Source organism: Rhinolophus hipposideros (genome assembly GCF_964194185.1).
Source record: "Rhinolophus hipposideros genome assembly, chromosome: 19".
NCBI lineage: Eukaryota > Metazoa > Chordata > Mammalia > Chiroptera > Rhinolophidae > Rhinolophus > Rhinolophus hipposideros.
In genome coordinates, this window is record NC_138065.1 from 1,513,752 (window position 1) to 1,538,806 (window position 25,055).

At 56.5% G+C, this 25,055-nt stretch overlaps 2 protein-coding genes across 2 annotated transcripts; one reads left to right on the forward strand and one right to left on the reverse strand.

Moving 5' to 3' along the window:
• Nucleotides 1-8,185: 8,185 nt before the first annotated feature.
• Nucleotides 8,186-13,543, forward strand: MEX3A (mex-3 RNA binding family member A; the record flags this gene model as incomplete). Its single annotated transcript, XM_081025991.1, has 2 exons — nt 8,186-8,639; nt 12,356-13,543. The coding sequence occupies 2 exons, from the start codon at nt 8,186-8,188 to the stop codon at nt 13,456-13,458; spliced, it is 1,557 nt and encodes a 518-aa protein (XP_080882117.1). The 3' UTR covers nt 13,459-13,543.
• A 4,990-nt stretch (nt 13,544-18,533) lies between these two features.
• Nucleotides 18,534-24,739, reverse strand: RAB25 (RAB25, member RAS oncogene family). Its single transcript, XM_081080339.1, has 5 exons — nt 24,458-24,739; nt 21,222-21,417; nt 19,870-20,063; nt 19,223-19,303; nt 18,534-18,843 (listed from the first exon to the last, which is right to left on the reverse strand). Exons 1-5 carry the CDS (start codon nt 24,498-24,500, stop codon nt 18,716-18,718), a joined length of 642 nt encoding a protein of 213 aa, XP_080936465.1. The 5' UTR covers nt 24,501-24,739; the 3' UTR covers nt 18,534-18,715.
• Between the last annotated feature and the right edge of the window lie 316 nt (nt 24,740-25,055).

Genomic DNA, 25,055 nt, shown 5'->3' on the forward strand with positions numbered 1-25,055 from the left:
ACAGGGAGAAGGGCAGAGGCGCCGGAAAGAAGCGCCCAGGGAGGGAGGAGAAACGCCAGGGAGCGAATGGAGTTTGGAAGTGGGAGGGACCAGCAGGGTCAGAGATCCAGCCAGATGAAACCTGAGATCGGTCGCAGCCCCAGCTGGGAGAGGGCCCTGGTCAGTGTGAGAAGAAGGCTGGGCCCAGAAACAGGGAGTAGCTGGTCCCTTTACACAGGTCTGAGGTCAGGGCTGGGGCCAAACAACAGACCTTGAGTTCTGTGAAGGCGGCCCGGGAGATGCGCAGTTAACCACCGGGGGAGGTATGGGAGAACTTCTAGAGAGTGGGCATTAAGGGGCACCGGTCAGTGTCCTCCTCTGTCCAGCACCCAGCCTGAACCCATACGTGGCAGGAACGCAGTACTGGTGCGAATTCACTGGCAGGATTTCTGACTGGTGTGGCTCAGGAGGGACCTCCGAGCAGGTGAACCCCTCCCCTGAAGCAGTAGCATGACCTTGAGAGGGCAGGGGAGTCTAGATAGTAGGTCAAGTGCTCCTGCCAGGCCACCTCCACCCACAGGCCTTCAGGCACTGTTCTCCCTGCCGGGAACCAGCCTCTCCCAGCCTCTCTGCCCCCTCATCTTGGCTGTCCCCCACTCATCCTCCAGAGCGGAGCTTAGGCGACCTGACCACGCAACAGCCCTCAGTGGCCCTCCTGAGTCCCCTGTGGCAGCCGGCATTTACCCTCCACAAGTACCTAGCCCACAGTGCTGTCAAAGCCAGTGTCCGCTTCCTGCAAGCTATAGCCCACTGAAAGCTCCCCAGGACAGGGGAAGTGTCTCTCCAAAGCCTAGAAGAGGGGAGGCACTTGATTAAAATGTGTGTGGATTAATTGAATGAATAAAAGGAAGAAAATTACCGTGTGATACTGAACAAATCACTCCCCATCTTTGGGCCTCAGTTTCCTCTTCTGTAAAGTGGGCACAGGAGAGTGTGGAACAATGATGTGCTTCTATGTGCTTAATAACCTGTGGGGAAAGCCCTGGTTTGCGGCAATTGCCAATTTCCACAGTGCAAATTCTCTCACCATGGCTGGTTTCAAGTTGGACAATGGGCTCTCACAAGCATGGGTAAGGCACCTCTAGCTCACCACTGCAGGTGGGTGGCTTGGGCCAGAGGGCCTCCAAGGCACTTTCTAGCTCCAATATTCTTGTACAAGGCGCCTCCCAGGAGCCTGTGGCTTGGAGGTTAAGCTGCTCCCCACTCTCATTACCTCCCCAGCACCTCCAATTATCTCTTGTACCCAGTTCCAGGACCTGGTGCCCTTTAATTGCCACGGTGTGCTCAAAGCCCTAAAAAAAAGGCCCATGTGACCGGAGTGGAGAATGGGAGGGAGGGCAGGGTCAACTGGACAGGTGTGCTGGGGCCAGAACATGACGGACATTCTAAACCACACAAAGGCATTTTGGTCTTGAATCTAAGGGCACAAGGTTTTAAGGAAGAGAGTTTCATGGTCAGATTTTTTTGTCAAATGATCTCTCCTGCCACTGTGTGGAGAATGGATTTGAGAGGGCAGGAGAGATGAGAGAAGAGGAAGGAGACCAGTTCGAGGCTACTGCAGACAGCAGATGATGGTGGTGTGGGATAGGAGGGTAGACGAGAAGTTGTTGGATTTGGGAAATGTTTTGAGGTGTAGTGGAGAGGACTGGTTAATGGACAGGATGGGAGGAAGTGAGGGGAAAGGCAGGAATCATGGATGGCTCCTGACTGCTGGCTTGAGCACCCATGTGGGTGGTGATCTTTTACCGGAAATGGGGGAACAGGTCTGGAGTGTTGTGGCAGCACCAGGACTAAAAACTCCTGGTACCAGGCCAGCATCTGCCTTCCCCATGGGGGCCACTGGGAGAAGCATGGGGAAAGTGGGTCAGAGGAGAGGGGACATGGCAGTGGACGGGGCAGAAGCCAAGGGCACAAAATAATAGTAACAACCGCCAACACTCTGGGCTTTATACAGGTCTTGGTTAAATTCTCACAATATGAGCAACCTTTTTAAATTCGCCATCTCACACCTTTCTGCCCCTATGTCCTGCTTTATTTTTCTCCATAGCAATTACCACTACCAGAAATCACATGATCTCCTTCTTTAGTGTCTCCCTCCTTTCTCTGTCTCGTTCAGTGGTGTATTGCCCTACACAGCTAGTGTTCAATATATAGGATTTATTGGATGAAAGATTTTAACTGTGGATTAGGTAGGTATTATTACTACTCTCCTTCAGACTCAGGTAGTGGGACTCAATGCCTGTTTCCTTAGCCTGTCCCTTGAACAGTGTCTCCCGGGGACTCAGGAGGGCAGCTGGACACGAAGCCAGTGTTAGGCAGCTGGAGGCTGCTCAGGATGACCTGGGAGCTGGTCAATGGGGACGTCCAGGTCTTAGCCACCTGGGTTTTCATCCTGAGTCAGGAGTAGACTGGTAGCCTCGATGTCTCCCACATATTGGATGCCCTGCCAGAAAAGGGCAAAGTGGAGCTTGAGAGGACACCTGAGGAGGCGGGGCTGGGCAGGGAGCCCTCGCTGGGCAGGAGAGAAGCACCTGGGCCGAGCGGCAGCCTAGACTGGAGCCGCTCCCAGCAGTTGGCCCGCAGCGCCACCTCGTGACCAAGGTTCAAATGCACTTTTCCTCCAACTGTCCGGTTCCTTAGGATCCAGGCTAAGGGGACACCTGCCCAACCAGCAAGCCACCCTGCGCACCTCTGGCACCAACCTCCACTCATCCCTCCAGTGCTTTCCCTTCGCGTGAACCTCACTCATCCTTCAGGGACTCCAGACCTACCTCACCCAGGAAGCCTCTGCAAACGGCTCCAGCGTCAGTGACCACTCCCTCCTTGGTCTCCAGAAACTCACTGGCTGTCACTGTTTACCTCTGGGGTCCTAGGCTCTGGAGTCAGACAGATCTGGCTTCGAACACTGGAGTGTCCACTTCCCAGCTGTGTGACCTGAGCAAAGTACTTAACCTTTCTGAGCCTTAGGTCTCTGGTGTTCAGCAAAGACAGCGATTCCAGCCTCACAGTTGTGACGAGAATTAAATGAGATCAAAGCTATGAAGGCCCAGAGAGCCTGGCAGTGAGCAAGCACTCAGGAAATGGCAAGTCCCTTCCCGCCCCACTCTGACTTCTTTCCTTTCCTGAAAAAGGAAGCGTGATGGAACAGAAGGCACAAAAGAGGAGTCACAGGACCAGGGTCCTCTGGGCCATCAGGTAACTGATGAACTCATTCATTCATTCATTTATTCATTCGACTTCAAGTCTACCTAAGACGGTGTATACAGTGAGTGTGTCTTTTATATCTGTTAATTCACCTGTTCCAGGCTGTGCCTCACGCCTCAGTTTCCTGTTAGTGCCTAGCACAGAGAAGGCACTATACAACAACCCACCAAGGGCATGTATACTGCCTCCCCACCCCCCGCCCCGCCCCAAGAGAGCACCCTGCTCTGGCTGGCAGCAGGAGCCTCTCTCCCTCCCTCGCCCCAGCCCGAAACCAGAGCTGGCGCCACTGGGTGAGGAATCTGGGGACCAACTGTCACAGCTCCGGTATCACCTGCCTCTGGGACGCCTGGGTCCAGCCCTGAGTCCCAGAGAGTTCCTGTCAGCCAGCTGTCCTGCGGGACCCTAGCTCGGCCCCAACCCCTCTGAGCTGCTCTCCCGGGGGAAATCAGAGAGTGCAGGAGACCTGGTAGGGGGAGCTGGAGGGGTCCCAGGGGAGGAGCAGAGGTGTTTGTCTGTCCAGGTCCAAACCTCAGGCTGGGCTTCGAAGCCCTTGGAGGTCAGGTCCGTAACAACAGAAGGACCGGCAGTGACCTCCTCTCTCCTCCAACTGCTGTAGCCCTCCGAGTGCCAAAGACCATCTGGCTCTCACATTGACGCCCATGATCACTGAGCCAGGTAGACTTGTTTCTGTCCTGCTGAGGGCAGAGACCAGGTTTGGTATTTCTTTTGTGCATCCTACAGAATTTCCCCCAATATATTCTCATTGATGGAAATGAATGAGTTGAGTGTGTACCGACAACAGAACGGACTACACTCTCAGGAGCAAAGTGGAAGTCCTGGAAGGGAGGGGGGCATTTAAGAAAAGAAGATGGAAGCCCCATGAAGCAGAAGAGGGGAGGTTCAGCTCACGAGGACACATGGACATGGGTGACAGAACCTCTAGAAGGGCCAGCCAGCTTGGTAGGGCACTTGGTGGCAGCCTCCTGTGTCTCCCTCCCTCTCTCCTTCCCTAGAATAGGGCGGGGAGGGGCAGTATCAGGTGTGTGCCCTCTTCACTTGGTACCTGGTGTCTAGTCGGAGATACTAGGCGCCCAAGTTTGCTCAGAAAAGAGAAAGGACACAGCTCTTCGCAGATAAGCAGTCCGGATCACCCACCCCACTCCTGCCCTGTGTGTCACACAGGGCCTGTGTGTGCACACGCGTACCCTGGCACAATGACACACATACAGCCAACTGAACAACGCCACAGCGTCCTTTGTTCCTCAGGCCTGAGGCCAGGAGCCCCGTGTGTGTGTGTGTGTGTGTGTGTGTGTGTCAGAGTTTGCCTGTACTCCAGTGCTCAACAGAAATTATTTTGGAGATTACCTGTTTGTCTGAAATGGTCTTATTGCTGCCAGTCTAGACCTAAAACTGACTTCAGGAGACTCACGGTGGGTCAGGATCTCCTCCAGTGCCTGGCACATCGTAAAAGCTCGATAGGAAGTAGTTTGCTGAATGAATGAATGAATGAATGAATGAACATTAATTAATGAAGACCACAGTCTAGCCAAAGCCAACTGTAAGGGGAGGGCAAACAGGGCCAGGAAACTAACATTGATCGAACACCTAAGAGAAGTCATGCACCAGGCCAGGCATTCGGTTTATGATTTGCATTTTAGAGATGAGGAAATTGAGGCTCGGCAATAAATAACTGCCCAAGGGGCAGAAGCCACAGGCAGCATGTCTGGCTCGAGGCCTGCCCCTTCCTCTTACACCATGACGCTTCAAATACACTGTTACGGTCAACACATGCTTACTGAGCTTCTGCTGTGGACAGGGCTGTGTGCTGGCTGGGCACTGGGGGGCCAGGACAGTGACAAACATGAGAGACACGGTCCTGTTCTCTAAGGTCCTGAGGGGGAGAGATATGTCACCTACACACCTTTCTGGTCATAAGGCAGAGAGTGGAGGAGGGGAGTCCCCTGAACAAAGGAGGCCAGCAGCCTGTGGGAGCAAGGAAAGGACTCATCAAAACCCCGCCCCAGGACCTGGCCCCTCCAGGTGCCCACCTTTGGGCTCCTCTGCTGCCTGGATGCCCTGGTGGTCCCTGCTGTGGGTGGACATGCCCCACACCGTGTGCAGGCACACACTCCCACGTGTATACCCGTGCCACAGCCACACACCTAAGCTCGCTCACACACGTCCCACACTCCCACTCAGGTTCAGAGTGACCTCTGCCTTGGATCTCTAGCAGGGAGCATGAACACACCCAGGGGGCTGATTTGTCCTTGTGGACCAATGAGGTGGGTCCAGCAGGGACCGCCATCTCCCCTACCCCATGCCTTTGTCTACCCCTTCCTATCCAGCAGCTGCCCCCCTCCCCACTCTTACACACTTGTTTCTGTCCTTTGTTTTCCACCCTGGCCAAATCCCCAAGGCTTCTTTGGTCATTAACCTCCTGCTTTAATTAGCTTAGCGGGGAGGAAAGTGGAAGCAGGGCAAATTCAGGGGTGGGTGTCTAGGGGGAAATCTCATTTGGGTGGGGACAGGAAGGCTCAGACCAGCTGGTGACAAAAAATGCCTGGCACACAGTAAGTCCTATGCAACTGTTTGCTATTTCTATTAATGTGAAAAAACAGTCACCTGGTCCACAGAGTAAGAACGTTCCCCTAGTGAGAGCCCCCTGGCCCCAGTACCACAGCTCCTCCAATCCAGGGTCCTGGGGCAGAAGGAGAGGGGATAAGAGTAGGGAACAGCCCACTCCCACTGGGCCGTGTCTCTCCATTTCTTCCTCTCCCACCCTTGCCTGGAGGTGGTAGGAAGAACCCAATCGCACAATAAGGTTTGTCGTGAATCTTACGTTAAGTCCCTGATCCAGGGGGCACCCTTCCCAACTCAGGGGCCTTCCGTGGTTCATCAGTCATGGCTCCCCCTCCCCGAGTCTTCCGCCGAGCGAAGGAGCAAGAGCCCTGCAGCGCGCCCACCCCCAGCCCCTCCTGACATCCTTTGGCTCCCACCCTGCCATTGGTGTGCAAATTTACTCTCTCCAAGAACTAGTTTAGGGAACTGGGCTTTGCAAACGTGCCAGGTCTATGAGGTCATCTCATCGGTTCCCCCACATCCAAGCAGGACCTTACCTCACAAACTAGTTCAGATTTTTTGTTTCCAAGCGCTGCAGAAAAGGACACCTTACCAGTGTAGCTTACCCACCCATTCTTATAAAACTCTTGTGCGAAGTTCTTCACGTCTGACCTCCAGCCCTCATGCTACAATCCCATCCTTTCTCCTCTTGGGAAAGACTCAGGCATAAAAAGGTGACAAAAGAAATGGTGAGGATACGGGGGGGAGGGGAGAAGAAAAGATTGCACTACACTTCAACTTCCCCAAACTCCCTCTAAAAGTGCCCAAGTGTCCAATTCATGCCTTCAAAACTTATGTTTACTTTCACCAAATTTCGAGTCGGAGCTGAATTAATGGGTTTTCAATGGGGGAGAGGTGGGTGAGTGGAATGATGGTAGGGGCTAACGAACAGATGGCCCTCAAGTTGTATGCATGGCCCAGGCCTGAAGGAAGTCTGGGTCCCCAGTCAATCCGGTCTCTCCTTCCTCCTTCTGTGGCCCCCAAAGCTCATGGCTCTCACCCCAAACTGTTCAGTCACATGACGCCTTTAAGACTTTCCCTGCCTCCCCACTCTGTCCCCCACGTCTGTCCTCTCCCCCCACCCTTTCATCCTTCTCACCTCAATCCCTCTACAGTCCTCCCGGCTCCCCTCCACTGATCAGAAGGCCGGGAACTAACTCACCTCCCAGTCGGCGCCTCTCAGATCTCCGAGACTGGGGGGCGGGTGGGGATGAGGGGAGATGGCTTGCCGCTTGGGGGTGAGGGGACCCCGTCTTTTGCCTGGGGGTCCCACCCTCCAGCCCGGCACCCCATCCTGGCCCCCACTGCGCGCAGAGCCGGGTTCTCTCCGCATCACGGCTGCGGGCTTTGTCTGCTCTGCGGAGAGCCTCTCCCCGCGGCCCGGAGCCGGATCGACTCTGGGAGAGCGGGAGGGGGAGCGGAGAGGGAGCGCGGCAGGGAGGGGGAGAGGGGAGAGAGAAAGCCGCAGTGACCCAGCCGGGACCGCTCCCCGCCCTCCCGTCCCCCCTCATTACCATAAGAAAGAGGGACCCGAGACCGGCCGGGATCGCGAGGGAGCCCGTCTGGGGAGGGGGACGCCCTCCATTAGCCTTTTTTCAACCGTTGCGTTTCTGTACACTAAGTCCTCTCCCCGCGCCCGCCCCTGGGAAAAATTAGGGACCTAGGCTTTCATCCCACCCCCAGCTTTGCGTCCGAGCCGCGGGTAGAGACCGAAGGCAATTCCCTATCCTCCTCGGGTCAAGGAATTCGTCCCCGCGCCCCCGAGGGCGGGAAACTACAACTCCCGGCATGCCGCGGGCGCCCCCGGCGCGCCCCCCTCCCGTCAGTTCCATGCTGCTCCATCCAGTTCATTTAAAACAAAAGAGTTTGAGCGCTGGAAGGGGCTGGGCTCTATTGGGGGCCACTGAGCGACGCTCCTGGACTGGGGCTCGGTGCGGGAGCCTAAGGGGAGCGTCTGGACGGCGGGGTCTAGAGACTCCCGGGTCCGAGGCGGGAGGGGTGGGGGCAGAGATCCCGCAGCCCCCCGCCCCCCGTCACCCCCGGAGAGGAGAGGAGATCTGCTTTCTTGGTTTTGCTTCTCTTTCCCCCCACCCCCACCCCGGGGGCTGGGGCGAGGGGAGTCGGGTTACAGGGTGTTTGGGGAGGGGGGCTTAGGGGGAGGGTCTATCTTTCTATCTCGCTTTCTTCCCCCCTCCCCAGTTCTTTGTTCCCCCCTCCCCACACACCCCCTCCTCTCCTCTCTCCCCTCCCCTCCTCTCTCCTCTTTTCCCTTCCACCACCTCTCTCTCTCTCCCTCTCTCTCTCCCCCAGCTTTTGTTTCGCCATGCCTAGTCTAGTGGTATCTGGAATAATGGAAAGAAATGGGGGCTTTGGAGAACTAGGGTGTTTCGGGGGAAGCGCTAAGGACCGAGGGCTGCTGGAAGACGAGCGCGCCCTTCAGCTGGCTCTCGATCAACTCTGCCTCCTGGGTTTGGGGGAGCCCCCCGCCCCCACGGCGGGTGAGGACGGGGGAGGTGGGGGGGGCGGCGCCCCTGCGCAGCCGGCCGCCCCCCCGCAGCCGGCCCCGCCGCCGCCGCCCGCGGCGCCCCCGGCCGCCCCGACGGCGGCCCCCGCGGCGCAGACGCCCCAGCCCCCCACCGCCCCCAAAGGGGCCAGCGACGCCAAGCTCTGCGTGCTCTACAAAGAGGCCGAGCTGCGCCTGAAGGGCAGCAGCAACACCACGGAGTGTGTACCCGTGCCCACCTCCGAGCACGTGGCCGAGATCGTGGGCAGGCAAGGTAAGCGGGAGACGGGATCGCGGAGAGGGACTGGATTGGGGGCACCCCATCCCTAGCGCGGAAAGTTCATTTCCTCTCTCCTTGTCCGCCTCTGGCTCTGTCCCTTCCCCACAAAGGGGGACCCGCCCCCTACCCTGATTTCCAAGTGCCACAAAGTTCCCTGCTACCCCCAGTCGGGACTGTTCTCCAGATCCTTCCTCCCCCAGGGCCCTGCCCTTAGACAAAGAAATATCCTCTCTTAGAGAGAGGGAAAAGGGAGGGGATCGGACTCCCAAACCAGGGAGGCTGTCCTGAGGGGGTGTCCACTCAAAGCTAGAAAAACTGGAGGAATGTGCAAAGAGTTACTCAGAGCCCCTACTCTGGCATCTGCTAGTGGGCTGGGGAGGGGGTACCCCTGGGACCCCCAGCCGCCTGGAGTTACAGACTTTGGGGGGAGACCTGGCCCAGGGAGCCAGACTGAGTATCTGTCTCTTTGTTGGGCTGAGTGTAGGAATGGAAGGGGGTGTGGCTCATGGGAGGGTCCCAGCCTTGGGAGGAGATGGGGAGGGGGCTCCTGGGAGGAGGGGATCCTGTGGTCACCCACATACCAAAGTTGGACGGTCTGTGGGGTTTTGGAAGGGGTGCCTCCAGCGAAGTGCCACGTCCTGGTGTGGACCTCTCCTCCTCCCTCAGGCTTTTGTTCTGGGCTGGCCACGGCCAGGGGCCAGAGGCCTGAAGAGGGGTCTCTGGTCGTGAGAGAGTGGGACAGGGCTCGAGGGAGCATGCTGGGGGGCGAGAAACCTTCACTTGGACATTTGGTGCAGGGCCTGTCTGGGTGCCTTTCGTGGGGGTGTAGAATTAATCCAGTGTAGTCTGTCTGATACCACACCCTCCTCGCTCCAGCATCCCTGGGCGGGTGGGGGTGGGAGTGTTGGTGAGGGTCCAGATTGAGCAGACGGGATCTTGGGGACCCTTCCCTCTCCCGGTTTCCCAAAGGGGAGTGGGGGGGCGGGATTTGGAAATTGCTAGGGGGCCGGGCTGGGGAGGTGGGGTGGGGGAGGAGCAGGGGAGGAGCTGTCCCACAGTGGGGAACAATAGAGGAGCTGCATTCCGGCCGGGAGTGAGGGAGGAGGCCGGCTGCTGGCAGGGGAAGAGGGGAGGAGAGCCAGGGGGCCCTAACCCTCATCCCACCTCATACCCCTGGAGTGCTGGGCGCTGGGGGGGATTTTGCAGGGAGACCCAGAATGGAGGAGGGGCAGAGAGATCCACTGGCCTGCACATCCCTCTTCCCCCCAGGGCACTCCGTCTCTTGAGATTCCTGATTTAAAAAGTTGGATTTCCTCTTGTTGCCAGAAACTGGGGACCCAGAGCCCTGGAGTTGGGTGGGGACACTGATGTCTTTTCTTGGGTGTGGGGGTGGTCTTGGGAGGCCCCGGAATTTCATGGAGTCATTCTTTCCTCTTGTGCCTCCGCATCAGATGGGCCTGCCTCTCAGAAAAGTGGGGGGGCTTCTCCTGTTCCGAGAGGATAAGCTTCCCCCTCATTCCTTAAGTATATTCAAGTCCTCCCTGTTGTGTAAACTCCCTTCTCCTGCAGTGTGAGTGCTCCTCTATTTGACCTCTAGGAAGGTGAAGCCTAGTGGGTCTTCCCTTCAAGAGATGCTTCTTCGGTCTTTCGAAAGCCAGGGTGAGGTCCCCCACCAACTCTGCACCTCCAGGCTGCCAGCTCTCCTCCTTACTCTTAGGCCCTGGCCTGTGCTCCTCACTCCAACCCCAACCCCCAAAAGCACCTGGCTCTCAGCTCTCCCAAAACTTCAAGCCAGAACCCAGGTGCCTATCAGACGCCATGGGAGTAGAAGTTGTAGGAGAGGGGACGTCACTGGTCCTCTATACTCCACGCCTCACAAATAGAACAATCACTGGCATTAAAGCAGCAAGGATGTGAGCTCGACAACAGGTAGGACTTCTCAACTGCCAAGAGGTTTGAAGACAAAAAGGGAGGAGCAAATTCTCCTTCCTGAGGTCTCCTGAAGGGGAGGAGGAGCTGCCCCCAACCCACTCTGTTGTCACACGGGCCAGTGTGCTAGGGTTGGAGAAGCCATCTGGAGTGGAGGAAGAAGAGAAAGAAAATGAGCTCCCTTCAGGCCTGTGGCTGGAGGGTTGGGGCAGAGGCAAACACCGAGGACTAGTGGCCTTCGTTTTGGGGGGGATAGGTGGGTAGTGTGGCGGGGAGTGAGAAAGGGGATGGTGAGTCTGTACCTGGAGAGGGGTACGAACCCTGCATGAGAAGGGGGTGAAAGTTGTGGGGGCCGGTATGGGCCTGTGCTGTTTGTGCTGGGGCGGGGAGGGGTGGAGGAGTCCGGGGTGGAGGAAGCAGTCCCCGTGTGAGTGTGACAGGGGTGCGTGCAAGTGCCCTACCAGTATTGTTTAGAGAAAGGTACACAGTGCAGCATGACGCTCAGGCCCCTGTGTGTGCAAACACACACGTGGCATGTGTGCTGCGAGAAAGCCTGAGAGGCGCTCAGTGCGAAGCTCGGGGCAGGGAAAGGGGACGTGGGAGAGGAGAGAGGCTTGTCCAGTCAGCCATCGAGGTCTACAACCTTGGGAGATGGTGTGGCCCGCACAGCCTCCCTCACTCTTCTCTTTCCCCTTCTCCCTCTTTGTCTCTTTGTCTGGGCTTTTTTCTTTCTCTTCCTGCCTCTCTCCCCAGTCTCCCAGCTTTAACCCACTCCTACTTCAAAGCAGGAATATGGGTCCAGAATACCTTCTACCTCACCTTATCAGCCGCCAGCCCCTCTCAGCTCTCCTGCTCCCAGGGGACAGGGTGGCAGTAGTATCCCTGGGGCCTGGTGCTCTCCCTCACGAGTCATTATCTTTATCTTCGTACTCTTTTCCCTCTTGAAACTGATTCACAGGCCCTTCCCAGCCTCCCCTACACCACTACTTGCTGCAAAGTTGCTGAATTTGAGAAACACTAGTGGGAGGAAGGGGTGGGGGGGTGTTGGTGTCCTAGAGCAGGTGGGGGTCAGTTATCCCTGATTAAGTTGGAGGACACTTTTAATGAATGGAGGTCAAGTGAGGAGTATAGATTGCGGGGTTACTGAGTGCACTGGGGTTCTGTGGAAAGATCAGAGTCAGTGACAGATGGGGGGGATTAAATGGTTTGGAAGCTTGTGAGTAACCAGGAATCAGTAAAGAAATATAGGGAACTGCACGTGGTTGGAAAGGAATTACCCTGTTTCCCCGAAAATAAAACTTAGCCGGACAATCAGCTCTAATGCGTCTTTTGGAGCAAAAAAATTAATATAAGACCCAGTGTTATATTATATTATATTACATAAAACTGGGTCTTATAGTAAAATAAGACCGGCGGTCTTATATTAATTTTTGCTCCCAAAGACGCATTAGAGCTGATTGTCTGGCTGGGTCTTATTTTCGGGGAAACACCGTAGTGCATAGATTTGAGGTTCGCAGCTTGCCTGGGAGGTTCCGTGATTATTTCTGGGTTTCAAGGAGTGAATCAATTTGGAGGGTCCTCAGTGGAATTCGAGGGAAAGCTGGTACATCTGGAAATCTGTAGTTGATAGGCGTTGGGTACATCTGAGATACGATGCATGGATTGTTCAAGTGGGGGGGAGGTTCAAAGGGTAAATGGAGAGGTTGGAGGGGTGGGGGTGGGAGCACAAACCTTCCTGCTCCGAGAGCTCCTTTCTCAACCCCCTTCCCTACCTACCCCAGGTTGCAAGATTAAGGCCCTGAGGGCCAAGACCAACACCTACATCAAGACTCCGGTGCGGGGCGAGGAGCCAGTGTTCATGGTGACCGGGCGGCGGGAGGACGTCGCCACAGCCCGACGGGAAATCATCTCAGCAGCTGAACACTTCTCTATGATACGTGCATCGCGCAACAAGTCGGGCGCCGCCTTTGGCGTGGCGCCTGCCCTGCCGGGCCAGGTGACCATCCGCGTGCGGGTGCCCTACCGCGTGGTGGGGCTGGTGGTGGGCCCCAAGGGGGCAACCATTAAGCGAATCCAGCAGCAGACCAACACGTACATTATCACGCCAAGCCGCGACCGCGACCCGGTGTTCGAGATCACGGGCGCCCCGGGCAACGTGGAGCGCGCGCGCGAGGAGATCGAGACACACATCGCGGTGCGCACCGGCAAGATCCTCGAGTACAACAATGAGAACGACTTTCTGGCGGGGAGCCCCGACGCCGCGCTGGACAGCCGCTATTCCGAGGCCTGGCGGGTGCACCCGCCCGGCTGCAAGCCGCTCTCCACCTTCCGCCAGAACAGCCTGGGCTGCATCGGCGAGTGCGCAGTGGACTCTGGTTTTGAGGCCCCGCGCCTGGGCGAGCAGGGCGGGGACTTCGGCTACGGAGGGTACCTGTTTCCTGGCTACGGCGTGGGCAAGCAGGACGTGTACTACGGGGTGGCCGAGACCAGCCCCCCGCTGTGGGCGGGCCAGGAGAACGCCACGCCCACCTCGGTGCTCTTCTCCTCCGCCTCCTCCTCCTCTTCCGCATCCGCCAAGGCGCGCGCTGGGCCCCCCGGAGCGCACCGCTCTCCCGCTACCTCCTCCGAGCTGGCGGGACTCCCGAGACGCCCGCCGGGAGAGCCGCTCCAGGGCTTCTCCAAACTGGGTGGGGGCGGCCTGCGGAGCCCCGGCGGCGGGCGGGATTGCATGGTGTGCTTCGAGAGCGAGGTGACTGCCGCCCTCGTGCCCTGCGGACACAACCTGTTCTGCATGGAGTGTGCAGTCCGCATCTGCGAGAGGACGGACCCGGAGTGTCCTGTCTGCCACATCACAGCCACACAAGCCATCCGAATATTCTCCTAAGCCCCCCGCCCCGTGCCTCCCGCGGCCACTCCCCAGGGGCCCGCCCCCCAACTGTTTTCCACGAGGGCCTTTTGGAAATCAGTTATTCGAAGGGCAAGGTGCTTAGAGATACTCGCCGCTGGGGAGGGGGAAAGGGAGGCGATGGTGGCTGGAGGGTGGGCCACTTTCAGAGCCTCTGGTCACCCTGCCTGTCCTGGAAAGGTTGGGAGGGGGCCAGACCGAAAATTTACTAGAGTTACAACTCTGATACCTCAACACACCCTTCAATCTGGAAGCAGCTAAAAAACTTTGGTTTTGCCAGAGGTGGCAGCTAAGGCATCCTGACTCCCTCTGTCCACCTCCCCGTGTGTGTCACACTACCCCTCCCTCTGGGGAGGGGAGGGAGAGGGAGAATTACCATGTGTATCTAGAGGTGCTCTTTCTAATCCCCAAGCCCTCTGGTCCTGACCTCAGACCTCCTAATGTGACCCTCGACCCTCCGCTGCCATATCCTGTTTGGGAATTCTTCCTGGGTTTCCAACAGGGGGAGGGGGTTGGGGCTCTTTCAGAAGCCTACAGAGATTGTGGGGGGTGGGGGAAGCATGCCAATCAATAAAGGGCTCAGACTTGTCTGTCCCCACAAAGCTGGGCTAGAGGAATCTGGAGGGGCCTCCTCCTGCCCCTTCAGCTTTTCCCTCCACTCTCCCCATCTTTCCTCCGTTCGGGTTCTTCCTTTCTCTTTTGCTCTTTCTGGAGCTCTTCCCTTTACTTCCCCTTGGCGGCTGTCACTCCCACCCTGTCTTGCTCTTTCTCTTTCTTCCTTTCCCTCCTACCTCCTGCCCCTTCCAGCCCAGCTTTGGGGATACCATCCCCTTGGGGAGAAGTAGGGGAGGGACATTTTGGTGGTCCTCCTAATTTTCTGTCATCTGGACACCCTCTCCCCAACTCCTCCAAAGAAACACCTCGAATTCTTGATGGAATGTATCCCCATGCTCAGTGAAAATTTGAGGAGGGGCTAGTACTGGGGTACATAAAGGGCCAACCCTCCACCTTGATCATCTTTGGGCATTACATTTAGGGAGCAGTTCTTGGGCTGGATTCCCTGGCGGTGGGAGGGGCAGAGCAGGGTAGTGGGTCTGCTGTTTCAAGGAGCAGGAAGGGCCTGAGGCAGGAGAGAGGCTGCTGGAGGGCAGGGCTCTTCTCCCCTGCAGCACCCCACTTCCTGGACCTGACCTTTATCAGTGAGCAAATTATGGAGTCTCTGCCCTACCCACTGTGACTGAGGACAGAAGTCAGGTCTGCAGAGGGGTCAGTGCAGGACCCATTCGGAGAACCTTGTGTTACAGGCCTCACATCCCCTTTGCTGCTTCCCTACTGCTCACTTGGGTCTGCCACCAGCCTCCCACCCTCCTGGTTCCGCTGGCCGGGCCAGGAGAGGATGGGGGATGAGAGTCCCTGGGGGTCCCAGGAGATTCTTGTATATAGTGGGTGGGACTATTGTAAGTGATCTCTGAGCACTTAAGCTCTGGAGTCCCATTCTTCCTGGATGGAGAGGGGGTGCAGGGATGGGGGTACAGAGGGGATTTCCTCTCCTTCATCCTGTTGTGAATTCACTTACCTCTCCTCAGCCTTCCCCTCCAGACCACCAGCCAGGGAGGGGAGAGGAAGGAGGTCACAGCCAGAACTGGCCTGTGACAACTTCCCTCCTTCCCGCCAATGTGAGCCATCCTGAGATGTCTGTACAATAGAAACCAAACCAAATGGGCACCCTTGGTCGTTCGGGGAGGGGGGGGCGGGGATGGGATGTCTGTTGATCCCCCTCCCCCTCTCCACTCCTTACCCACAAAGGCAGAAGACTGTTACACTAGGGGGCTCGGAAAACTTAATCCCACCCTTACTCATTGAGCCAAACCTAGAAACAACAAAAAACATACATAGTGAGAGACAAAATAGAGGAGAGAAAGAGAGCGTGAGAGGGAGCCAGACAGGTGACCAACACAAAGGAGAGAAAACAAAACTAGCAAAAAAAAAAAAAAAAAGCAGTTCTTTATAATTTAATATTCTATTTTAATAAAGGCGTTTATTACCGTATAAATGTAGCAAAGAACCTGGGCTAATATGAAAAAAAAGACTTTTTATTAGGTAATTTATTATATGAAAAGGATATTTTATTTTATGATAAAGTGATCCTTAAAAAAAAATAAAAAAACTTTAGAAGGTTTAGAATATATGTAGGGAGAGAAAAAAATACATTTGTATTCAGAGTTAAATCTTAAAAAAAAAAAAAGAAGTGTTTTTAATATATGTTCGGGTTTACGTTCCTTTTGCCCCCCACTTTTTTTTGGGGAGGAATGTCATTTGCTTTTCCGGGGGGGAGCATCCTAGGATGGATGGTGGAGACCGGCGAGGGGAGCCTGGTCCCTCTGGGGCCCTGTAAGTGGATTGGATTTCACTCCGCAGGCTCCCCTCCCCTCTCCCCCTCCCCCTCGGGGGAGCCGGCAGAGCCAAACAAAGAAAGGGATTAACAAGAAAGGAAGAAGCTGGAGGACTGAGGACAGGATCCTGGGGTGCCCCCCCTTCCCCTGCCCTGTCCCAGGGGCAAGTGAGGAGGGCAAGTCCAGAACAGGCCTAGCAGGTCTACGGGACCCTCAGAGGTGTGAGATTTCAGAGAAATTGTTTTTGTTTTTGTTTTTAACCAAAAATGAGAGAGAAGAAAAAGAAAGAAACCGAGGGGTTTAAAAGAAAAGAATACTACAAAATAATAATTATTAATAATAATAATAATAATTCAAATTTATTTCATATAATCCTAGAGAAAAAGAGAAAGAATTACTAGTTACTTAGTAGATGATATTCAGATAGCTTAAAGTTTAGTAGCGTTGCGGGCCCCTGGGTCCAGTAGAATGTATAAAAGTAAGGAAAGGAAAATAGAGGAGGGAAGTGTCTGACCCACCCTGAGTCACCCCATCTTCAGCTATCAGGGTGGGCGCTTCCGGTCTGCTGGGGTTGGTTCTGAGAATCCTTGGGTTTTTAACTTGTGGGACAAACAGGAGGGGCTCAGTTCCCAGGGTCTTTGAAAGGATGGACGTTGCTCATCTCAACCAGATGGCGGCAGCATAGGGGCAGAGCACGTCGCCCGCACCCCAGTAGCTGGGGGCGGGCCATCCTGGTTATCCTGTTTCTGCTGGGCAGCCCTTACTCCAAAGTGACATGTCCAGTCTTGGGGCTCTCTGGGATGATGGAGACTGGCCAGCTCCAATGCGCCTGAGCCACCTCCCGGGCCTAACAGGAAGTCCTTCTTGAAGTGTAACCTCAATCCACTTCACTACGGATGAATTCGAGAGCCTGGCAGGTCATGCCACGGGCCGGAAGCACACACTTCTCACCTCAGAGTTTGGAGGGCACTGGGGGAGTCCGTCCCCCATCCCTGTTCCCACCAGTATTCCACTCGGTATTTGGCAGCAGTGGGAGTAAGAATCTCTATTATTCCCCTTTAAAAGCTATACTGTCCCATAGGAGTTAGATTCCAAGAAGGACTTCCACGGGGGTGCAGTGGAGACGCTGTCCTTGAAGGCCTGGGAAAAGGGGCCCCAAGGGGTGCAGAGGCAGGGGTGGGGGCAGCACAGACTTTGGGTGACCTCCGCCTCCATCTGTCAGTGTTCAGGGAGGGGTCATCTACCGAGCCCTGGTTCGAGGGAAGACCACCCACTCCATTGAAAATTGGGGAGCTTGGCTTTTGCATGTGAGAAATCAACAAATTTTGTAAGCACTTGCCTTCTACCAACCCCAGCTTGCAATCCCGTCAGGCCCCGCCTTCGAGGCTATCCAAGGGGGGCAGGGGGCGGCTGTCCTTTCAGCAGGAAGAGCCTACCCCAATACACCAATGACTGTCAGGCCCCTCCTGGCCCTAGACCCCAAACATCCCCCTCTCCCCAATGTACTCTTCTCGCCCATCTCGGACAGGTTATCCCCTGCTCTTTTTGTCCTAGAAACCCCGCTAGTTTGGGAAGGTAGCGTCTGGGGTGGGGAGGGCCTCCCCTTCACCACTCGAGGGTGCGGGTGGGGTAGGGTGGGTGGGTGGAGACAGCCCTGGGGCAGGGGGGATGGTCTCTCCACTGTAGAAAGTAGAGTAGGATTGTGGTCAGACTTATTCTGAGGCATCTAGTGAGGACACATACAAATCCACCAAGGAAAAATAATTCAAAAGCAAAATGAAGGCGGGAAACAACGGACCCATGAATAACCGAGTCAAAGTGAGTTGCACAAAATGCAGAGAAACCAAGAAGGGGGAGGGTTAATGTATTAAATGTGCTATTAAGAACTTAATTTTATTAAAAGTATTATTACTTAAGGCTCTGGCGTTTCTCTCTGCATGTGGGCATTGTAGCTGGGGGTTCTCTGCTCACTCTGGAGGCCATGGAGGGCCTTGTCTGCTCTCCACAGCTCCCCACTTACCCTTTCTATTTCTTGGGGGTGCAGTCAGACCCCCTTCCACCCACCCCTGCAAAACGGGAAGGCAAGGCAGGGTGCCCGAGACCCTACCCGCACAGCCAGCTCCTGGGCTTAATGGAGAAGGGGCCCGAGACAGACAGACCCTCCCCACTCACTACCACCAGATTCAGTCCTGTCTACTTGTCACACCGCCTCTTTTCTGGGTCTGGCAGAAAACTGGATGGAGGCCTTGGATCGCCCACCTCCCAGGCTTAACCCCCTTCTTGCCCCCACACACAAACTGGGCTGGCTCTGACACCCCTTCTCTCTTACGTCTCCCCTGCCTCCTCCCCTCACCCCTGGCATTGGCGTGACCTCAGTTCTTGGCACCAGGGCCCTGGGTACCAGATGGTGCCCGCCGATGGTTTCCTTTGTCTCGCCTTCCAGATACCCCCTCTCTGCCATGCTGTCCTCCCTCCCCCACCTGCCCTGAGGGTTGGCAGAGGGAAGGGTGAGCACCTCCCACCCCCTTGGCACTGTCCCCAGACCACAGGCCTCCAGAGGCAGCTGGCCCTGGGGGGGCAGTGGGGATGGTGGGGAAGATGGAGGGAGGGAGAAGCGGGAGGGAGGGGTTAGGGTTGAGGGAGGCAGCACAGCCAGGCGTTGGTACAAAACAGTTTATTTTAGGGCCGTAGTCTGTGTTGGAGGGCAGATAATAGAGAGATGGGGGTGTGAAGAGCTTAGAACTCTGCAGGGCTGTGAACAGGGAACTGGCCAGGCTGGCATCTGGAACCACAGGGCAGCGAAGGTCCTGCAGCTGGAGTGGGGTTGGGGGCCGGGGTGAAGGTCAGAGGTTGATGCAACAGGACCTCTTCTCGCCAAGGCCGAGCTCCTGCCCAGCCTGGGCACTGCCCAGGGTGATGGAGTTGGGCCGCATGCTGTTCTGCCTCTGCTTGGACACCTTTGCAAAAATCTCTGAGGGCGCAGAGGGCAAGGGTCAGGTCAGAAGGTGTGGAGCCCGTGCTCCCCGTCCTATACGTACACCACACGCCACGTTCTGAGTACGGGGTGGCCACACCTGGAGGAGGCTTTGCCCAAAGGCAGTGGAGTTTGTGTCGCTTACTTGCCTTGGTGGGGAGGGCCTAAGACAGCTCCCCAGGAAATATGGCCTTCTGGTTCCTTCCCTAAGCTCCAGGCTGGGGGGGAGGTGCTAGGGAGGCTCTGCGGAAGCTGGGGGTCCACAGAGGGGCTGAGGAGGCAGTGGGGGCGGCGAGGCTGGGCATCTGCATTCCTCCACTGCCCATGGAAGCCTCAGGGGTACGATGGGGTGCCCAATAGAGGCAGGGGCTCTGACCTTTGAGGACCGTCTCGAAGGCCAGCTCCACATTGGTGGAGTCCAGGGCTGAGGTCTCCAGGAACAACAGTCCATTGTTTTCTGTCAGGAAAGGAAACACACCAGTAATTGTGGGGGCAAAAGCAAAGGTAATGACACTTGCTGTTTACTGTGTGCTAAACCTTGGCATGTGAAGCTCCTTTAATTCATAAAACCCCCTGTGAGGTAGGTTTGTACACTATCCCATTTTCGAGAGGAGGAAACCGCAGCCCAGAAACAGAGGATGACAAAGACCTTGCTCGGGGTCCTATGTCTAGTAACTGGCCCAGCGTCGTCAGGCAGGGCCGTGGGCCTCCCAGCCTGTGCCCGTAACCACTGTATCTTGCTGCCTCTAAACCTCAGAGGACTCCAGGGGGAAATGTGATGGGAGATGGCTAATGCTACAGTTGAGCTCTCTGAGCACTGTCTTAAAACAAATAAGTGCCCATCACACCAACCTCCGGGCAAGCGGTGAGACAGCACGAGGGACACAGGGTCACCAGGGGAAGCCTGGGAAACCCTGTGGAACAGGAGATGGAGGAAGTGCAGGCGGCCTGGGGGCTGGAGCAGGGGCTGGCACTGCTGGGCGGGCGGGGGGAGGGGTCAGCCTGGGGCAGGCAGGCTCTCACCGGCAAACATGCGGGCCTCGTCGGTGGGCACCTCCCGAGCCTGGCTGAGGTCGCTCTTGTTGCCCACAAGCATGACGACGATGGTGGCCTCCGCATGGTCGTAGAGCTCCTTCAGCCAGCGCTCCAGCACGGTGTAGGTCTGATGCTTGGTTAGGTCAAACACTAGGAGGGCCCCCACAGCACCACGGTAATACCTGTGTGGGGTATAGGGGTAGACAGACGCCAGGGCAGGTGGTTAGGCCGCCCGAGCACAGCCCTCAAGGCAAAGCCACAGATAAGCACCAGAGACTGGGAAATAGAAAACTGAGGTCCAGGGACCCAACACGGGACAGGGCAGCTGGAGGCCCCACCCCCACCCCATGTCTGCCACCAGGAGCCTTCAGAACACGGGTCTTGGAGCCTCTGAAGACTCCCCTCCCTGCCCTACAACCACTGGCTCCCTCCGTCCTTCACGGCCCCTCTGCCTCCTCAGGTCCTTGGCTCTGATCTTAGCCCCTGCCATCCACCAGCACGAACCTGGGCTCCTGTATGCTCCACCTCCAAGATCTGCCTCACGTGGCTGCCCGACCCACAGGCCCGTCTGCTGCTGTGGCCATCCTTCTAAGGCCAGCTAAACGCTGCCCCGAGCAGTAGCCCTGACTGGACATGTCCTCACAAGCACCTAGCCCGGGTCCTCGAGCCAGCGGGAGCTTCTTCTGATGGTGACATCTAACTGCTCCCGTTTTCCTGAAGACTCAGTCCACTGAGGCTCGTAGAGCTCAGGTGAGCGACCCCTTAAGAGCCCTCGACAGGCGCTGCCCCCACCACACACACACAGACCCCCCTTCTCACATGTGACCTGATACTGGCTGGGAGACACTGTCCTTATGGCGTCTGCCAGGACACACTTTCGGTGTGTCCTCTGAGCCTTTGTAAAACGCAGCAGAGGGGTCCAGCCCTGCACCTTGGTGGTTAGACCGTGAGGGTTGCAGTGCTTTGTGAGAGTGCTCTCAGCCCCTGGACCTGCCCCATCCCAGCCCCACCTGGATTCATGGGCTTAGGCCTCGTGATGGCGGCCCCTATGGCCATGGTACCCAGAGGATGGCATAAAATACCCAATGTGAGGTGCCTGCGCCTTTCTGGGCACACAGCAGAGGTTGTGGTGGCAATGACTCTTGTTTTGGGTCCCAGTGGTCAGGATCGCTAGATCTGGCCTCAGACTCGGTGTGGCTCACAGAACTGGTGTCCTCAGCCAGGGCTGTGGCGACCTGCGCTCCCTGCAGGGAGCACATGCTGTGTGCCCTGCTTCCTGTGCCCCACCTGTCCTCCCGAGGTGTCCCCTGACTCCCCAGCACCCCCAGCCCGGGGCTCACGCAGAGGTGATGGCTCGGTACCGCTCCAGGCCAGCCGTGTCCCAAATCTGAGCCTTGATGGCGGCGGTACCCAACATGACAGTGCGCGTGGAGAACTCCACCCCGATGGTGGTGCGGCTGTCGTGGCTGAACTCATTGCGCGTGAAGCGGGACAGCAGGTTGGTCTTGCCCACGCCAGACTCTCCGATCAGCACCACTGAAGGAATGGAGAGAGAAGGGCTGAGCTGGGTGGAGGGCCCAAGCCTGCCTGAGCCCCGGGGTCTGCCCGCCAGCAAAGGGGAGCTGAGTTCAGAAGACCGAGGAGAGAGCTGGGGCTCCTGACCGCTGGGCTTGCTGTGTCCATCGAGGCAGAAGGGCTGGGAGCTGGACGAGGCTAAGTGTCTGGTGCTTTCAAGTTCCCAGGCCCGTCCACTGAGACAAGGCTGCAGTCAGCCTGGGGTTCCGGGCTGAGTGATGTCTGTGGGCTGCTCGTGGGTGTTGTGTGGGGAGGTTAGCACAGGGATGGCAGCCCTGGGGGAGGGTACACGTTCCCGGCTAGGGGACACGTTGTTGTGCTTGTTTCTCTGTCCATGAGCTGGGAGGCAAGTGAGAGGCTTGGGGGGGGGGGGTGTTTGCACAGGAGCAGAAGTGTGAGGAATGTGGGTGAGAAGAAAGTTTGGCACATGGCACGTCCGGAGGTGAATGTATAAGAAGCTATGATCCAATTGTCCCCTAGCAGGGTCAGTCTTGCAAGGTGAAGCCCCTGGGGCTGGATGTTACACCACCTGTGTGTGTCCCTCAGCAACTTATTGAACCTCTCTGACCTTTCTCATCCGAAAAGTGGGAATAACACTAGTCCCTGTCTTGGGGGTTGTTGCAAGAAGTAAATGAGACACTGCCAGGGTGTGGTGTGTGCCGAGCCCTTACTGCCATGACTGTGGTTGGTGGGTCAGTGCGGTTACCCTCAGGTTTTCAGGGGCAGGGAGCCGCTGGGGTCGAGTGGGGGCTGAGGTAAGCATGCCCCACACACTGCCCGGCACTGAGCTGAGCAGCACGACTAGAGGAAGTCACCCGGGGTGGTTCTGGAAAGGCAGGCTGGTGCCCAGGGACTGGTTCCCACTCGGCCTCTGACTAGCTATGTGACCTTGAGCAAGTGGCTCACCTTTTCTGGGTTTGTTTCCTTGTTTATAAAACCTAGAAAGGCACCCGCCTCCAACTTAAGGCATTTATTTGTGTAAGGCAGGAAAGAGCTGGGAACAGTATGGGGGTGGTGGTGTGTGTGCGCGCACGTGCGTGTGTGTTCCTGCCTCTCCCCTGCCAGGAAGCTCATCCCCTCACCCAGCCGGTGGGTAGACGCCTTGCCTTAACCTCGGGCTCCAGAGGCTCAGGCCTCTGGTGTCAGACAGACCAGGGCTTGTTATGCCCTGTGACCTTTTGTAAGCTACATACCCTGTCTCTCATCTGCATCTGTGAAATGGAGATCTAATTGTTAACGTTTATCTCAGAGGCTTTCCACATATGAAGTCACTTCATCCTCACAACAGTGCCACAGGCAAGTACCATTAGTTCCACCATTGCATTTTTACAGACGAAGGAAGGAGGCGCTGGGGGGGGTGTTTAAATGACTCGAGCAAGATAACGTAGCTACTGCGGTAAAAACACAGGTGTGCTGCCCAGATGTGTCCTCCAGGAAGGACTTGCCCCCGCCCAGGGAGTGCAGTCAGCAGGCAGCCTCCAGCTGCCCGCTCCTCCAGCGTCTGCCTCCTCCTGCCTGTGCAGACAGCTGCCTCGCCTGAGGTCACGCCCCCTGGGCAGCCTGCATCCAGGGCCCCGGCAAGGCAAAGGTATTCCGGGGCTCCCGGCCCCTTGGCCAAGGCTTGGTGACCCTGTCTTGTGTTTTCACTTCCCTCTCTGCCCAATCCCGTCCCCTCCCCCTTCCTTTCACTGGTGTAGATCCATAATAAGCAGCTTGCATGCCAAACTTCTGGAGACCCCCAACCTGCAGTCGGTATTAAGTGGCAGGGCTGAAATCGGAAGGCAGTCTGCCTCCTGACCATTATGCTTTCAAAATGAAAGAGAACTTTGGGGGCTGTTGTGGTGATTGATGAGCCAGTGGCTAGCACATAGTAAGGGTTCAATAAACAGTCATTACTACTGTTTCCCCGAAAATAAGACCTAGCTGGACAATCACCTCTACTGCGTCTTTTGGAGCAAACATTAATATTTATTAGATTATATTATTATACATTATATTACATTATATTTATTAATTATATTACATTATTACAAGACCCGGTCTTGCATTAACGTTTGCTCCAAAAGACACATTAGAGCTGATTGTCCTGCTAGGTCTTACTTTCGGGGAAACACGGTAGCAATGTGATCGTCCCAGACTATTGTTAACCTTTACCCTGTCTCCCTTCCTGGGAAAGATGCTGGGAGTACAGGTTCCCCAACCTCAAGTTGCCTGAGTCCCAAGTGAGGGCGGGGCTGAGGATGGGAGAGGCAGTGGGGTGGGGTGGCTGGACAGGGAACCACAGCCCCGCCAGCCCACCCTGCCCTGAAGGAGGTGAGGAGGTGGGGGTGGCGAACAACGGGGGCGGGGGGGACAGGACGGGGGACGGGACACAAATATGGGCTGAGATAAAGAGCAGGAAAGACACGTGTACACTTTCAGGGACAGCCACGCTGAACCCAGTGCCTGGCATTATGTGCCAAGGGACAGAACGAGGAGGCAACGGCCCCAGGAGCCCTCGGGATCCTGCTAGCCCCTGCTCCCAAATCACTACATCTTCCCTATACCTTCACCTAGCCCAATGACAGACAGAGCGGGACCCTCCTTTGTCTCCTTTTCTGTATATCTGCCCAGAAAAATGACTTTCTTCCTCTTAAGTCTGCCTGAGGGAAGTCCTCTCTGAAGTCTGACCTCCACCCCTTCTGCTGTAGTGGCTGACTATTCCTAGGGATGTGGCATTAGGAACGGGGCAGAGGAGCCTCACTGGCACTGTTAGGGACAGAGGAACACATTATTTACAACAGTAGAGCATTCGGGCCGCCCCAGACACCAGACCTTCCCAGCTCCCGGCAGCTTTCTTTCTTATCCAAATGATGAGCCCAGGGCGTGGGGTGGGGGGGGGAAGAGGGTGGATTCCTGGTTAGAGATTAAAAACAAACGAAATAGGAGGCTATGCCTCTGGCTCTGTTGGTCTCTTTCTGGGTTTCTCAGGCCTCCTCTTTCTTTCCGAACCTCAACTCACCCTTGAAGACAAAGTTATAATCTTCCTCGGTCCCGTTCCCCATCTCGGCTCCACATAAGAGGGTACAGTGTCTTCGGGACACAGGTGACTGTCTCCGCGTTGGCTCAGTGCCTTCAACCTTCAGCTCTTAAGAGACCTGGATCTACCCCTCCTCTCATTGGGGGTAAAGGAACTTCTGGCCAGCCAGAGGGACTGAGGACCTATGTCAGGCCAGGCAAGGCCTGGGGACGCTCCTCTGGCAGGTAGGGTGCTGCAAGGAAGCTGAGAGGACGGAAGCTGAGAACAGGAAGAGCAGGGCACTGGAGACCTGGGGCCCAGGTGGGTGGAGACGATGACGTCAGACAGGTTAGACAGGTTGGGTGTCTACTCTCCGTCTAGGCTCCCGCAATGAGGTGAGCAGGCTCCAGGGGGTGGTAGTGGGGAAGCTGGGGCAGACGGGACCTTCCGAGAGACAGCTGAGGACCGAGTGCATGGCGCTAGGCTCCTAGCACCTACAGCCCAGGGGGCCCCAGCCGCCAGTAAGTGACAAGGTCCCTCGGAGCAGAAGCCGGCTTGGCCTCCTGCTTTTCCTTTAGAGCCTCTGATGGGTGGTTACTGG

What these genes read in the sequence shown, in the direction of transcription:
- RAB25 (XM_081080339.1), bottom strand. Translation starts at nt 24,500, where the DNA reads ATGGGGAACGGGACCGAGGAAGATTATAACTTTGTCTTCAAGG. An exon ending in TTATAACTTTGTCTTCAAGG is followed by an intron (nt 21,418 to 24,457) that starts GTGAGTTGAGGT and finishes CCATTCCTTCAG; the next exon opens with TGGTGCTGATCGGAGAGTCT. An exon ending in TACCGAGCCATCACCTCTGC is followed by an intron (nt 20,064 to 21,221) that starts GTGAGCCCCGGG and finishes TACCCCACACAG; the next exon opens with GTATTACCGTGGTGCTGTGG.